At 42.6% G+C, this 14,310-nt stretch overlaps 1 protein-coding gene across 2 annotated transcripts; it reads left to right on the top strand.

The window, feature by feature from the left end:
- Positions 1-79: 79 nt before the first annotated feature.
- On the top strand, positions 80-8,375 carry ARPC5 (actin related protein 2/3 complex subunit 5). Of its 2 annotated transcripts, XM_083446557.1 has the most exons (4): positions 80-612; positions 3,287-3,359; positions 5,248-5,424; positions 7,023-8,375. In XM_083446557.1, the coding sequence occupies exons 1-4, from the start codon at positions 335-337 to the stop codon at positions 7,083-7,085; spliced, it is 591 nt and encodes a 196-aa protein (XP_083302683.1). In that variant the 5' UTR covers positions 80-334; the 3' UTR covers positions 7,086-8,375. The 2 variants fall into 2 exon arrangements, with proteins under 2 accessions (XP_083302683.1, XP_083302684.1); XM_083446558.1 differs by lacking the exon at positions 3,287-3,359 and having other exon boundaries at positions 220-571.
- Positions 8,376-14,310: the final 5,935 nt, after the last annotated feature.

Genomic DNA, 14,310 nt, shown 5'->3' with positions numbered 1-14,310 from the left:
AATGCCTCCCGCAGCCCGTCGCCCCACCCCGCCGCGCGCGCACTTCTGCGAACGTGCTCGTTCCCGGGGTGACGGGGGGGGGCGAGAGGGAAATGGCTGCTTGACGCATGCTCATTAGAATGGGTGGCGCGCGCATGCGCAACGCTAGCGAGCGTAAAAGACTTAAAACCCGGCGCTTGTTGGGGGCTTTTAATCAGAAGGCCTAGAAATGGTCGCTCTCTCGCAGAAGCTTAAAAAAGACGCGCAGGAGGAGAAATGACGTCATGGCGGTTAACCCGGTGCGGATTGTCCGCATGCGCAGAGCGGAGGAGAGGTGGGGCGAAACCACTCGCGCATGCGTGGTGTCGGTGTTGGCTGCCGCTCCCTCCGTGACGCGAGTCCTTCCGCCGCCTGGAAGGGGCGGAGTCCCGCCTCTCGCCGCCGCCGCCGCCGCCTTCCTTTGCCCGAGCGAGTCAGGCGGGGCGCAGCCATGGCCAAGCACACGGTCTCCTCCGCGCGCTTCCGCCGGGTGGACGTGGACGAGTACGACGAGAACAAGTTCGTGGACGAGGAGGACGGCGGCGACGGGCAGGTGGGCCCCGACGAGGGCGAGGTGGACTCGTGCCTGAGGCAATATCCTGAGGGAAACAGAAGCGAGTCGCGGGGATCGGGGGGGGGGTCTCTCTCCCTTCCCATGGAGGGCGGGCGGGCGGGCTGAGGAGGTGCCTCGCTCCCCCCCCCCTTGGGCGCCGGGACAGGCGCTGCGCCTCCCCTGCCATCTCCGGTCCTGCTGGAAGGGACCTCGGGGGTCATCTAGCCCAACCCCCAGCAGTGCTGGGATCTTGTCGCCCAACCCCCGGCCCTGAGGAGCAGGGTCGCCCTGCCTGCCGAGGCCCTTGGCTTCTCCATCTTCCATCTCTTCCGCAAAGGAGGAGGTGGGGCGGGGCGGAGAGAAAGGATGACAGGAGCCCGGAACGTGGGCTGTGCTCCCCACACCCCAGTATGGATACCGGTTTTGGGGAGGGGGCTTCTGCTACACCCGCAGCCGGTGCCTGCTCGATGGGAGCAGATCCTCCCTCGAATTCCTCCCTCGTCCCGTCTGACTCCCTAAGTGGGGTTTGCGAACCCTTCTCCCTTTCACCGAATTGTAAAGGGGCCCCAAGGGGTCATTAACTCCCTGCAATGCAGGAGTCTCAACGGAAGCATCCAGGGCAGATGGCCGGCCAACCTCTGCTTAAAATCCTCCATGGAAGGAGATTCCACCACCACCTGATTGAATCCTCCACTGTTGAACAGCTCTTACTGTTCAGGTTAGGCTGAGAGACAATCTTGCTTGTTGGAAGAAAACCTTACTGTTTTCCGTGGGGCTTTCTCTTGTGTAACAGCACACAAGACTGCATCTTGGTTTTTAATCATGTTTGTTTACTTGGAAGGCCCACAGTTATGGGCTGGTTGTATTTTTCACCCACATTTCACACAGATGCTTTGTAGGCGGAGTATAAAGGGAACCTAGCTGACATTTGAACTTTTTAACATTTCAGACCCATTCTGTACAACTGCAAACAATTAAGATATCTGTATATGCTTTAATCTGACAAAGGAGCATTGAGAGACCATTTTAAACCACACTGGCTCTGAGCATGAAGGCATCTCAATGTAGCCATTGTTTCAGCAGACTGTAATGTTGAGGTTCACAGTCATGCTGTCCTGTAGTTCATGCTATTCCTCACAACATTTCTATGGAAGAAAAAAGAACTGTGGTGTAAAACAGAGAGTGGTTTATGCAAGAACAAGTCAGTAAAGGCACTAACAGCTTTGGTTGAACATATATTTTAACTTTCCTCCACCTTTAATACACAAAGCTTTATCTTGCTTTCCTGCTGAACACACACACACTTCTCTGCTCCTCCTTCAGGGTTCATTGTTCTTTTTTTCCACAGGTCAAAAGTTAGGTCTGGAACTTTTTCTTGATTGACACTCTATAATCATTTAATCACTTCGTGGATTTTTTTAATTCAAAAGTGTGTGAAAGAGATTCATGGTTGACAGCATTGTTGAAAACACACCTCTTCAATAATGTTAAAATTACTTGATCTGTTTTCCAAGCTGTGAATTCATGTGTCTGCATAGCATAGTTGAATGTCATTTTTTAACATTCTCAAAAATACCCCACATCATGATACTGTAGTGTAGTACAATTTAATATTGAAAAATCAGATTGTTAATCAGCTAAAAATGTTTAGCCATATTCAGTGGGTCTACTTGTAAGAATTGCATTAGTCTGTGGATAGCTTTAGTAAGAGATAAGTGTTCATGGGGCAGATGTTCTATTTTCATTAGAACTTATTTTGTAATAAGCTTCAGGCATATCTGAAAAGGAAAAAATAGCTTAATATAGTATAATCTGAATGGCTTAACATGGTAGCAGCTTTGCACATCTACTTTTATAAGTGTCTTTTCTCACTGTTTGCCTGCACAGTCCTAAAGCATGCATTTGACAGTATTACATCAAATTGAAGAACATGGGAGGAGGAGTCTGCAAAGCATTACAGCCTTCTAACTTCCTCCTGTCAGACTAAAACAGTAGAGGAAGTACATGAATTCAGTAGGGTCTTTCCTTTTATGGAAACAGTTGCATCTAGTCAGTGATAGTGCAACTGGTATTCAGTTCCGTTTTGTAATCCTAAGTACACTCACTTGAGAACACAGTACAACTTATTTCTGGGTGAATTTTCATAGGATCAGGAAATTAGTGATTTGTCTCATTTATAGAAGAAACAGTTTCTAAGAATTACACTGTTTAAATGGGTTCCAGGAAGTAATCAAGAAAGGACCCCCCCCCCATTTCCAAAACCAAATTGGGTCTAATTAAAATACTGTTCTGCATTGTCAACAGGCTGGCTGTTTTTTTTATATATCTCTTGAGATGTGTTAATTTTTCTTTGCTTATTAGATATAGCATTCTCTAATCAACCACTAAGATTTTTCAACCTGCTTAAGGCTTCTCTAAGCTCTGTGCTATGTAGTGGGAAAGAGTAAGGTTTGAGTCAGAAAGTCCTCTCTTCAAATTCAACTTCAGCCATTTGTGAAGTGTCGTTATACAAACTAGTCAGCTTTAGTGATTCTCTCTTCACCCCCAGCTGCATAAGATACTACATAAGATACTGAAAAACTTTACGGGGCTATTTTAAGGTTCCTGTGAATGTATCTGAAGCATTTTGAACTCTTGAAATGTGTTCTATAACTATTACTAGTTTTTGAACCCTCGAAGCTTGGCAAAATTGTCTTTTCCTTAACTGCTGCTTACGGGGAACATGATGGCTGCATTACAGGCAGCTCTGAAAAATCCTCCAATCAACACCAAGAGTCAAGCCGTAAAGGTAAGGTAACAGGAGAATTATGGTATAATAGTGATTGAAGACTGCTCTTCTTTTTCAGAATATTTTAGCCACATCTAAAAACACTGCTGAATTGCTGCATCACTGCTGTAACTCTCAAAACTTAGTGGACGTGTTTAAGTGTTATTGCATTGGTGACTTCAGGATTGGATAGCTGCAATTAATGTAGAATGCTGCAGCACAGCTGCTGTCAAAGAAGACTCTGTTGTCATACAACACCTCTATTCAGATATCTGCACTGGTTGCTGATTTGTTATTGGGCTGAGTTCAGGGTATTAGTATTGGAGTGGAAAGCCCTTAATGGCTTGAGACGAGCCTTACCCCACTGGTGCTCACTTGACTGCTTTGATCTGTGCACCTGACACTGTTACAGGTGCCACATAATACTCTTTCTGCAATTGTAAGAAATCAATATTTTAGTATAGCAGTACTTATACTTTGGATCTGTCTGTCTATTGACATCAGGCCATGTATTGTGTCTTAATTGATTGCTTTCAGATCATCCTATTTTTTTCAGTCCTGAACAGGCTGATGAAGCAAAACGAATGAAGCCCTAGTCTGCATTCAGTGGTTCAAACATTGTGCAGATGGCTATAATGTTTAAAGTTCTTTTTAGAAGACAAAAGAGAAAATTAATTATAAAAGTAGAAATCCATTGTGTTCCTGTTGCTTTTTAAGTAAGGCATGGGAGACAGTTCTGCAATGATAAATATATATTTGTTTACATTTTTAATCCTACTTCTATTTAATTCAAAACAATGATTTAGCATTCTATGAACAAGCAAGCCTTGGGCTCATCAGCTCTCCATCTCCAGTGCAGCTGTGTGGAGGAGATTGAAAGCTTTTGCTTCCAGTTTTAACTATCTGTAGTTTGTTGTTATGTCCAAAGTGTGGTTACTCTAATCTAGGTTTAGGGTGGGGAAAAACAACACCAAACAATGGATTTGGAAGTTGTATTGTTTCCCTAAACTTTAGTTAAATTCAACCATGGTTTCAGATTTGGACATAACAATAAACTGTGGTTCATTGAAAAATACAGAGAAAGTGTCTGATTACATAACTGTGCTGGACTTTGGGTAGTGCACAGTAGTTTAGTGTTATGTCCAAACCAGGTCACTCTAATAAGAACTTGCTGAACTGTTTTTGCCAAAGCAAGACAAAAGCATAAAGTGAGAAATGCAACTTGGACCCTGCAGAATGATCTGGGTCTGGTGTACCAATGAAGGGAACTGGGTAGGAAATGGCATAGAACAGGAGTGTCCAACTGGTCAGACGTGATCTACCAGTCGATCACGGGGTGCCCCAGTCAATCCTGGTCGATCGTAGGACCCCCCCCCCCCCAAAAAAAGAGCTCAACAACTTTGGCTAATTGGCTAATGTTTCCCCCTAAAAAGCTCAACCACATTGGCTCATCCTCCCTGCAAAAAAGCTTAACTACTTTGATGCTAGTTTTTTATAGTGGGAGTAGATCACAGTCTCTTGGAAGTTGGACACCCCGGGCATAGAACTTTTATTTGAGTTTGCCTCTTTTGAAAATTGCTATCTGCAGCCTAGTTAATCTTTTGCCATTTCAGATAAAACAGAAGTATTCATAAGGTCTTATTAATTCTATATTAGAACTAATTTATTTATGCAACACAGTTGCAGACACAGTCATAATAGTCATGTAAGTCTAGTAGCTTAGTACTTGTTGAATTTTCATGGTAATTAGAACCTTTCTTAATAGTATAAACTGCAGTGGTCAAACCAAGTGCATGTTTGCTCAGAAGAAAATCAGCTGAGTTCAGTTGGACATGCTTCCAAGTAAGCGAGCACAGGATTGCAGTGTTCATGGTTCTTTTTCTGTTTGTCTTTTTCAATTTTTCTCTAGGATCGTGCAGAAAGTATTGTCCTGAAGGTTCTCATCTCTTTCAAAGCCAATGATATTGAAAAGGCAGTACAGTCTTTGGATAAGAGTGGAGTTGATCTCTTAATGAAATACATCTACAAGGGCTTTGAGAGCCCATCTGACAACAGCAGTGCTGTTTTACTACAGTGGCATGAAAAGGTATGATGGCTTGGAATCATTCCTTTCTGGGGTCTCTGAGTTGTGTGCTATTTTTTCTCCCTTCTCAATAAAGCATAGGCAAGAAGGGAGGAAAAGGTAACAGAGCCACATGCATCCCAAAGAATATAGCATACCTGAAAGAGTTATTTAGATAAACTAAAAAAACTGGAACTTTATCTTAGAAAAGAAGTGTCAGGTGAATTGGGGAACACAGCAGAAGTAAAATGATGAACAGGCTGGAAATACTAGAATTAACCCAATGGAATGAGCATACACATATTTTAATATTAGCAAACAAATCATTTTCCAAACTTACTACACAATTTAACTCACTGAATAATGTTGTTTTTTTCTAAAAAAAACTTGACTGTTTTGTCTTTGGCAATGAGGGAGAGATTAATCATGAAAGATAGGAATTGCCTGTGACAATCCTGTTGCTTAAGGCATGCATCCTTTTACCTTAATTACTTAACTGCTGGAAACCAACAGAACCAAATATATTTCCTTAGAGTTTATTCTCACTTCCATATTTATCACTTGATGATCACAAGATCTAGGGATGACTTGTGTGTGAATGTAAGCCCTTGTACAGATGGAGAGAAACATCCAACTGTATGATGGGACTTCTTCCATCCCTGCTAGAGCTCTCTACACTCCTCCAAATCTGCTCTGGAAGGTTTCCCAGTTTTTTGGAGTAGTTATTGGGGGTGCATTAGGAGTTGCAAGGGAAAGGGAGAATCTGTTCTGCTGGAGGACGACACCATTGGATTTCCCCCAGAGCTTCCACATCTCCTGATGCTTCATTATTTATTATTTATTCAACTTATACACTGCCCTGTAGACAGAGATCTCGGTGGTTCACAACAAGATGGCAACATATAAAACCAAACCAAAAGCATCTCAGACTTGAAAAGTTTGCCGTGGCGTTGGTTGACACATTCAGCTATCAGTCATCAGTATTTGAGTAATGAAATGAAATGAAGTGAGGTGTATGCATATTTAAAAAGCTGAGGGTGGTATTTAGCTAAGCCTTGCTTGGAGTAGACCCACTGAAATTGGTGGATCTGCTCTGAGTAAAACTTCGTTGAATACTAAATACATTGTACTTTTTCATGTGTTGCTAGACACCTAATAGAAACACTACTTTTATGCTTCTGTGGACCATAGTAATGATTTGGATTGGAGTAACGTTCCTCGGAGAGAAATAAGACCCACCTATGACATCCTCAGTAAAGCAAAATAAATATTTCTGTTCACTTACTGAGTATGATTGTGTGCCATAGAAATAATGCCTGTTGTCATCAAAATTTGTAATTGCCCAGTGAACTGAGATAATTTAATATACATTAAAATGAGTTTTAGTTGAGGAAATATATGTGAATATGATTCTGTGAATGGTTTGTATCTTAATTCAAGCTAGTGTGTTTATGGAGTGTACTCCCCTTGTCTTTTTTGTGTTGCCAGTTCAATAAACTGATGTTTCTGATTTCTTGTGCCTCTTTGAGATAGCCATATAAAACATGCTAGTAGATGTCGGCTTAGTTAGAGTTGTCTTCAGTGAGTGCTTTAACTTCCTCTTCCTTGTTGTCTATTTTCAGGCTCTTGCTGCTGGAGGTGTAGGATCCATTGTCCGTGTCTTAACTGCCAGGAAAACAGTTTAAGTCCAGCACAAATTGCCCCTTCTGCCATGGGTGTGGGAAATGCTCATACAAAGACCAAAACAACCAAATGCCATCCCCGCCCTGTGGGTAGCATCTCTCTTTCTTTCAGCTTGCCTTCTTGCTTTTTCATATCTGTGGCATAATATGCATATCAGACTTCTTTTGTGAAATGTTGGATAATTATATAAGTGCAATTTTATTTCTAAAATGAGTATCTGGTACTCGCAAAGCATTTCAGTGACACATGTACAAGTGTTTGCATAGGATGATTTCAAAAAATCACGACAATGTACAACCTTCCTTCCCCATTTTTGGCCAGAAGGTCTGAGCAGATGGTGGGGATTGAGGTCAGTTTTAAATTCTTTAGCTGGTTGGGCAGCATTCCATGTAAACTGCGTTGATATGGGACAGCTTACAAATAACAAACTGGACTAGTCAAGGTCTAACCTTACAGCAATCGGCAAGGATCTGTCGAGTCAAGTTGCTCATTGCTTGGTTTTCCTAAGTGTCCCACACTTTTCTTTGCAAACCTTTTTACATGAAGAATCCACAAGCGGAGAATGTCATTGTTTCTGTGATAATCCATCAAGCAAAGGGAAAACAGGGAAAACATTTTGGAACTCTGCATAATAGCAGCTGCCTCTGAATAACCTAACAAGTGTACACTGAAGTAAGGGCAGAATTACACATTGCACTTGACGTGGGACTGCTGCCAAAAATAAGGTCTTAATGTCAAGTTTCCTTCTCCCCGTAACTTTTAGAGTCTCTTGACACATGCCCTGATGTCATGTGTTTCCCTGTCTTCATCACATCATTGCCTACTGTTGGCATAAGTTCAGGACATGGGAAAAGTATCCTATACTGCAGAGGTCGGGGGGGGGGGGACAAAACATGAGAGTGCCTATTTTGGTGTTAGCCTCATATCAAATCTAATGTATAGTTTTATTCTAAGTTGCAAGCGTTTCTTGATCAGTGTTCAACTAGTGGGACCTATAAAATCTTAACCTCTATTCCTAATATGGTTATGTTCCATGTATTAAGGGAGAAAGTACTGACCAATAAAAAAGTGCTTAAAAAAAAAAAGACTTTCTAGGAGATCATTTGCATTCCAGACCTGGAAACAGCTTGAATGTGAATGACATAGGAGGAAAGTTGACCAATGTGTTTAGTTTATACTTAATGCCAGTTTTGTATCACAAAACTGGAAAGGAATTATAAAATGCTGCTCATTTTTATACCTGCTTCTTTTGTAAAATGAGAAATCGAAAATAAAATGGTCACTGCTAAATATTTTAATATTCAAGTGTAATTTTGTTGTCTGTTGTTAATCCACATTTAGATGGTGATAATAAATGAGCATCTAAGAGTAAAGTTGTTTATCAACTCCAAAAACAAGCACTATATAAATGCTTTTAAAGAAGTACAGTTGCTGAGCAATCCTGTGATCAAGCCTTAGGCTACAATCCTATGCACGCTTAACTGGAAGTCAGCCACACTGAACACAGTGGGACTTCCTTCCATATAAAAATGCATAGGACCACCTTAATGTCTTAAGTAGGACCTCTAGAATGTCACTTATCTTAAAGCTTTCTAGGACTTTAATTTATTCATCTACAGTTTTAAAAAAGTTTTTCCTAGTCCTCTGTGCTGCAAAAAAAAGAAAATCCCTTAGTAAATGAGATTTTAAAAAGCATACAGAAGATCAGAAGTAGCTCCCCAAAGAACATCTTAAGAATTCACCATTCCATTTCCAGTAGGAACACCTCCAGGGGTGAAGTCAAAACAGTTGCATTAGCAGCACTGAAGTGCCCTCCCTGGGATGCAAGCCTGGGCCATGTGTTTGGAGGTTGTGGGCTGCCCAGATGACAAGAGTCATCTTGTCTCAGCCTCACTAATGTGGTCCAAGGGAAAGCAGAGCAATACGTTTGGCACCAACTTGGCTGCAGAAGTTGCCGGAAGAAGACGTACAAGGCGCCATCTAACCATCTTTGGGACTCCATTCCAGATTTGTGTAGAGTTTGCTCCTTAGTCTTGTCTTTTCCCAAAGATATTCCGCAAAGCAGAAGAGGTTTAGGGTCAGTGTTTTCCTTCTAGATGGGCTACCTTCCCAGGTTGACAAGCCCCATCTGCCCCTCACTTTCCTCTACAGCACCTGCAGAAACCACCTTCATGACCATTGGACCCACTATTGGACTTGCCAGTTTAATCCACTGGAGCCTGTCTTCTCACACAGGTGAAGTCCCTAAACCCCAAAGGTTTGAAACCCATCAGCTACCCTCACCTTGTTAGTTGAAGTGGTTTCTGGGGTGTGGCTGTTGCATGCTTACAACTTGGGAGCCACAGGTGAGAATTGAGTGCAAAGGTAGACAAACTACTCCAAAGGAGCACAACAAGTCCTGCACCAGAGGTAGTATCCTTCCCCTAACACCCCATACATCCTAAAACTGACTACTAACTTAGTTGCGTTTTTAAAGGATTGACAACTATATAGATCCATCAGTGACATTCGCCAAGACAGCTAAATGAAACTTCCATGTTTAGATACGGTGTCCCTCTGATGTCCTCTGGCTCTGTCTGATCAGCTGCTGTTAGAAATAGAACTCTGGTTTAGATTTACTATGGTCTGAACCAGCCAACACAACCTGGGTAAGGTGATTGAGAGAGCAGATGCTGAACAGTTTGGCGGATTTCTTGATGAAACATCGGCTTTGGATCCATTCCAGTCCAGTTTTCGCTCTGGTCATGGGACCAAGATGGCTCTGGTCACCCTAACAGATGACTTCCATAGGCAGCTGAATTGAGGCAGGTTGGGGCTGTTGATTCTTCTAGATCTCTCAGCAGCCTTCAACATGGTTGACCACAAACGTCTAGACCACTGCCTTGCCAACGTGGGGATTCGGGGCGCAGTCCTTCAATGGCTGCGCTTGTTCCTCTCTGGTCGGGGACAGAGGGTGTGATGGGGGAGGGGAGTTGTCATACTATTCCTTGGTGTGTGGCATACCGCAGGGCGCAATTCTCTCCCCGATGCTTTTTAACATCTATATGCGCCCCCTCACCCAGCTCGTCCAGAATTTTGGTTTGGGCTGTCATCAGTATGCTGATGACACCCAGCTTTATCTGTTGATGGATGGCCACCCTGACTCGGCCCCTAACACACTGTTCAGATGTTTGGAAGCCGTGACTGGATGGCTATGTGGGAGCCGGTTCAAGATAAATCCTTCCAAGACAGAGGTCCTTTGGCTGGGTCGGGACAATATGGGGTTGGGGGGCCAACTCCCATCCCTTGCAGGCACGCAACTAGTACCAGCACCTTCCATCAAGAGTTTGGGTATAATATTCAACGCCTCCTTTTCTATGGAGGTGCAGGTTACAGCTATAACAAAGGCAGCATTTTTTCATCTCCGCCAAACTAAGCAGTTGGTCCTTTACTTCTCTCGCCCGGACTTCGCCACTGTGATCCATGTGACAGTCACCTCCAGGCTTGATTATTGTAACTCGCTCTACTTGGGGCTGCCCTGGAAACTGACTCAGAAACTCCCGCAGGTGCAGAATGCTGCGGCAAGACTCCTTACGGGGTCTTCACCGAGGGATCACATTCACCCCATACTATACCAGCTGCACTGGCGCCCAGTGGAGTACAGGATCAGGTTTAAGGTGCTGGTTTTAACCTTTAAAGCCCTATACGGCATAGGACCCTCGTACCTACGGGACCGCCTCTCCTGGTACGTCCCTTACGGTCTGCAAATAACAACACCCTGAAGATTCCAGGCCCCAGGGAGATTAGACTGGCCTTGACCAGAGCCAGGGCTAATTTTGGGGCCGTAGCTCTGGCCTGGTGGAACGCTCTCTCAGAAGAGACTAGGGCCCTGCGAGATTTGACGTCCTTCCGCAGGGCCTACAAGACGGAGCTGTTCCGCCAGGCCTTTGGTCAGGGTTCAGTCTGACTCATTTTCTCTTTGTATAAGAACAAGCACAAAGGAGGTTTCCCAGCCCACTCACAGGTCCTTATAATATCAGTGGAAACAGTTGGTCCTGGTGAGAATTAACCGCTTTCAATTTTAACCTGAGGATTGTCATTTGTCTAGTTTTAACTTTAATTTTAATTTATTTGAATTAATTTTGGGATGCATTTTAATCAATTGATTGCTTGTTTTTATGCATATTGTATTATTTATATGATGTTAGCTGCTCTGAGCCCGGCTCCAGCCGTGGAGGGTGGGGTACAAATAAAAAATTATTATTATTATTTTACATTGTGCCCAACTAGATATATTTTGGGCATTCTTGTGTTTCTAGATCTCTGTGATTTTTATTCTGAAGTAACTTGAATAAAAAAAAGTAATACTCTGGATAAGCCTTGTAGCATAACATATTGGATAAAAAAATACTATTGTATTTGCAATGTTGCTTTTTTAAAACTTCCTCCTCAGTTTTGAGAAGTAACATAGTAGGAAAACAAGGTCCCCTAAATGTCTGAGACTATGACATTGGAAAGATGACTTGGAAGCCAATATAAAATGATATATGCAAGATGAATAGAATACATCATTTGCTTTTATTGTAAAATAATACCAAGGAGTTCTGGCAAAGGTAGATGTTCATACGCACAAGACTTTGCTTCTGTTCAAGTTGCCTGAAGATTCTACTTTGCTTTTGGTATCCAAGGAAAGTTACAACCACACAATCACCCCTGGGTTGCACAAGGTTGCTATAGCAATCTTGGAGAAGCCAGATTGTGACTCATTAAGAATGCTTGCAGGACTCCCTGCTTGTGATGAGAGAATGAAATATTAGTCATTGCATCTCTTCCAACCTCTGCTTCCATTTTTGAACAGAAATCAAATCAAGGATGCACCCACAATGAAAAGATTTATGAAGATTTATTCAGCTTGTGAATAAGACAATGCTGCTCTAAGGATGGGTGAATCTGAATTTTGATTCCTCACAGATTCTCATTTTTCTAATCATTATTATTATTTACCAGCCCTTCACTCTAAAGCTCCAGGATGGGTCACAACATTTAGAAACACAATATTAAAACAGTTTGACATAACTTGTAGTCACAGAAATAAGGTGGGTCCTAAAAATATACGTGCACCTCAGCTGCCAAAAGCCAGGCTAAAGAGATGCATCTCCAGCATTCACCGGAAAGTACAGTAAAGGTGCCAGAGGCACCTCTGTGGGGAGGGCACCCCACAACTTGGGGGCTGTTCAAGAAAATGCCCTCTCTTAGACCACCAGCAACTGAGCTTCTGAGGGCAGAGGAACTACCAAGAGGCCCCTTCCTTCACTTCTCCACATTTCTGCATCAGTTGGTGCTTTGTTGTTTTTTTTAACGTTATGTTCACCAACATATGCATTTCTATGCACAATTTACCCTCGTATATTCATTTCTGTACACATTACTGGAGAACCGCAGAGCAAAATTTGGAGAAATGTGAATTTCAAAGGACGTTTGTACATAGTTCATGTACTACAGGGATAAGCAATTTGAAGCTCTGCAAATATTACTGAACTACAACTCCTGTTGTTAAAACTTGTATACTGTTCTTCAACTGGAGATCCCTGAACAGTTCACAACAGAAAAATACAAAATGAGAATACAAAATACGTAATAAAACCAAAACAAACCAATATCCCTGCTCCCACAAACACATTTAAAAAGCCTTAGAATGTTAACTAGCCAAACTTCCGGTTGAATAGAAACATTTTCGCCTGGCACCTAAAGATACGTAATGGAAGGCACCCAGCAAGCCTCCTTTAGGAGAGCATTCCACAATGGGAGACGCTGCAGAAAAGGTCCTTTTCCCATGTTGCCACCCTCTGGACCTCTTCTGGAGGATACACATGGAGTAGGGCCTCAGATGATGATCACGGGGTCTCGGCTGGTTCACATGGGAAGAGGTAGTCCTTGAGGTGCAGTGGAACCTTGGGTTACGCACCATCCTCCTTATGAACGCTTCGGGTAAGATGCTCCTGGTTACAAACTTTGCCGCGGAATGCAAGGGGAAGTCGCCTGGCGGCAGCGGGAGGTCCCATTAGCGAAAGCTCGCCTAATGTTAAGAACGGTTTCCGGTTAAAAATGGGCCTACGGAACGAATTAAGTTTGTAACCGGAGGTACCAGTGTATTGTGGTCCTAATCTATTTATGTCTTTATAGGCCCATCAGGCCCAGCCAGCGTGGCCAATGATCAGGGAAGATGGGGATTGCAGTCCAGAAAAAGTGGAGGGCACCACATTGTCTACTTCTGGTGCCTTGTTTCAGCAAATGCAAATAATAAGTTTGGCCTTAAATGTGAATTGTATCAAATTTCTGTCCTATCCCTAGTTAGAGAACAGTATGGTCAGGAAAATGACTTGTAATTAAATGTTAGAACAGAACAGTTAGATTAAGGAGTATGGAGATGCAATGTAAAACTTAAAGAAATGAAGGAGGAACGGTGAAATGAGATTTAGTGGGCTTCTAAGAAAAACAGTTAAAACAATTTCCTGTATTAGGAAAAGGAATTGAAACTGCTTACAGAATAAATTCCACATTTGCAGTCTATAAATAAAACCAAACCTCTGCTGTGATGTATTTATTAACTTTATTAGTTTACGAGTTAAGAAAGCTATTCAAAATAAAATATGACCTATTGAATACTGCTGGTAATGAAGTTCCAGTTCTCTTAGACTTGCACCAGGAGATGTCAAAAAAGAAGAAAAGCTTGAGATTTTAAACAATTTGTCTATAGCAAAAAAAGGAATGTATTGCTACTGGGATACCACTTTTAAATTAAATGTTTGGGTGGGTGGGAATAGGTAATTGTCCAGTCAGCTGATTCCACCAAGCAACTTCTTGAAATTAAAAAGGACACACTGTCTTGTTCTTCAGGAGGGGTTAAGTGGCATTTATCTTGGTGAGTGGGAAATCACCAAATATATCTGTTTAACCCTAAAGCTGAAAGCTTTCTACAGTGGTACCTTAGGTTACATACGCTTCAGGTTACATACACTTCAGATTACAGACTCCGCTAACCCGGAAATATTACCTCAGGTTAAGAACTTTGCTTCAGGATGAGAACAGAAATCGTGCTCCGGCGACACGGCAGCAGCGGGAGGCCCCGTTAGCTAAAGTGCTACCTCAGGTTAAGAAGAGTTTCAGGTTAAGAACGGACCTCCAGAACGAATTAAGTTCTTAACCCGAGGTACCACTGTATTTCTATTTTCTATTTTATTCTATTTC

Source organism: Podarcis tiliguerta (assembly GCF_965153285.1).
Source record: "Podarcis tiliguerta genome assembly, chromosome: 6".
Taxonomy (NCBI): Eukaryota; Metazoa; Chordata; class Lepidosauria; order Squamata; family Lacertidae; genus Podarcis; species Podarcis tiliguerta.
This window is presented reverse-complemented; position numbering and strand designations above follow the sequence as displayed.

Coding starts and splice junctions, on each gene's coding strand:
- ARPC5 (XM_083446557.1), top strand. CDS start 335: ATGCGTGGTGTCGGTGTTGGCTGCCGCTCCCTCCGTGACGCGAGTCCT. Junction 3,360..5,247: donor CCAAGAGTCAAGCCGTAAAG/GTAAGGTAACAG, acceptor ATTTTTCTCTAG/GATCGTGCAGAAAGTATTGT. Junction 5,425..7,022: donor TACTACAGTGGCATGAAAAG/GTATGATGGCTT, acceptor GTCTATTTTCAG/GCTCTTGCTGCTGGAGGTGT.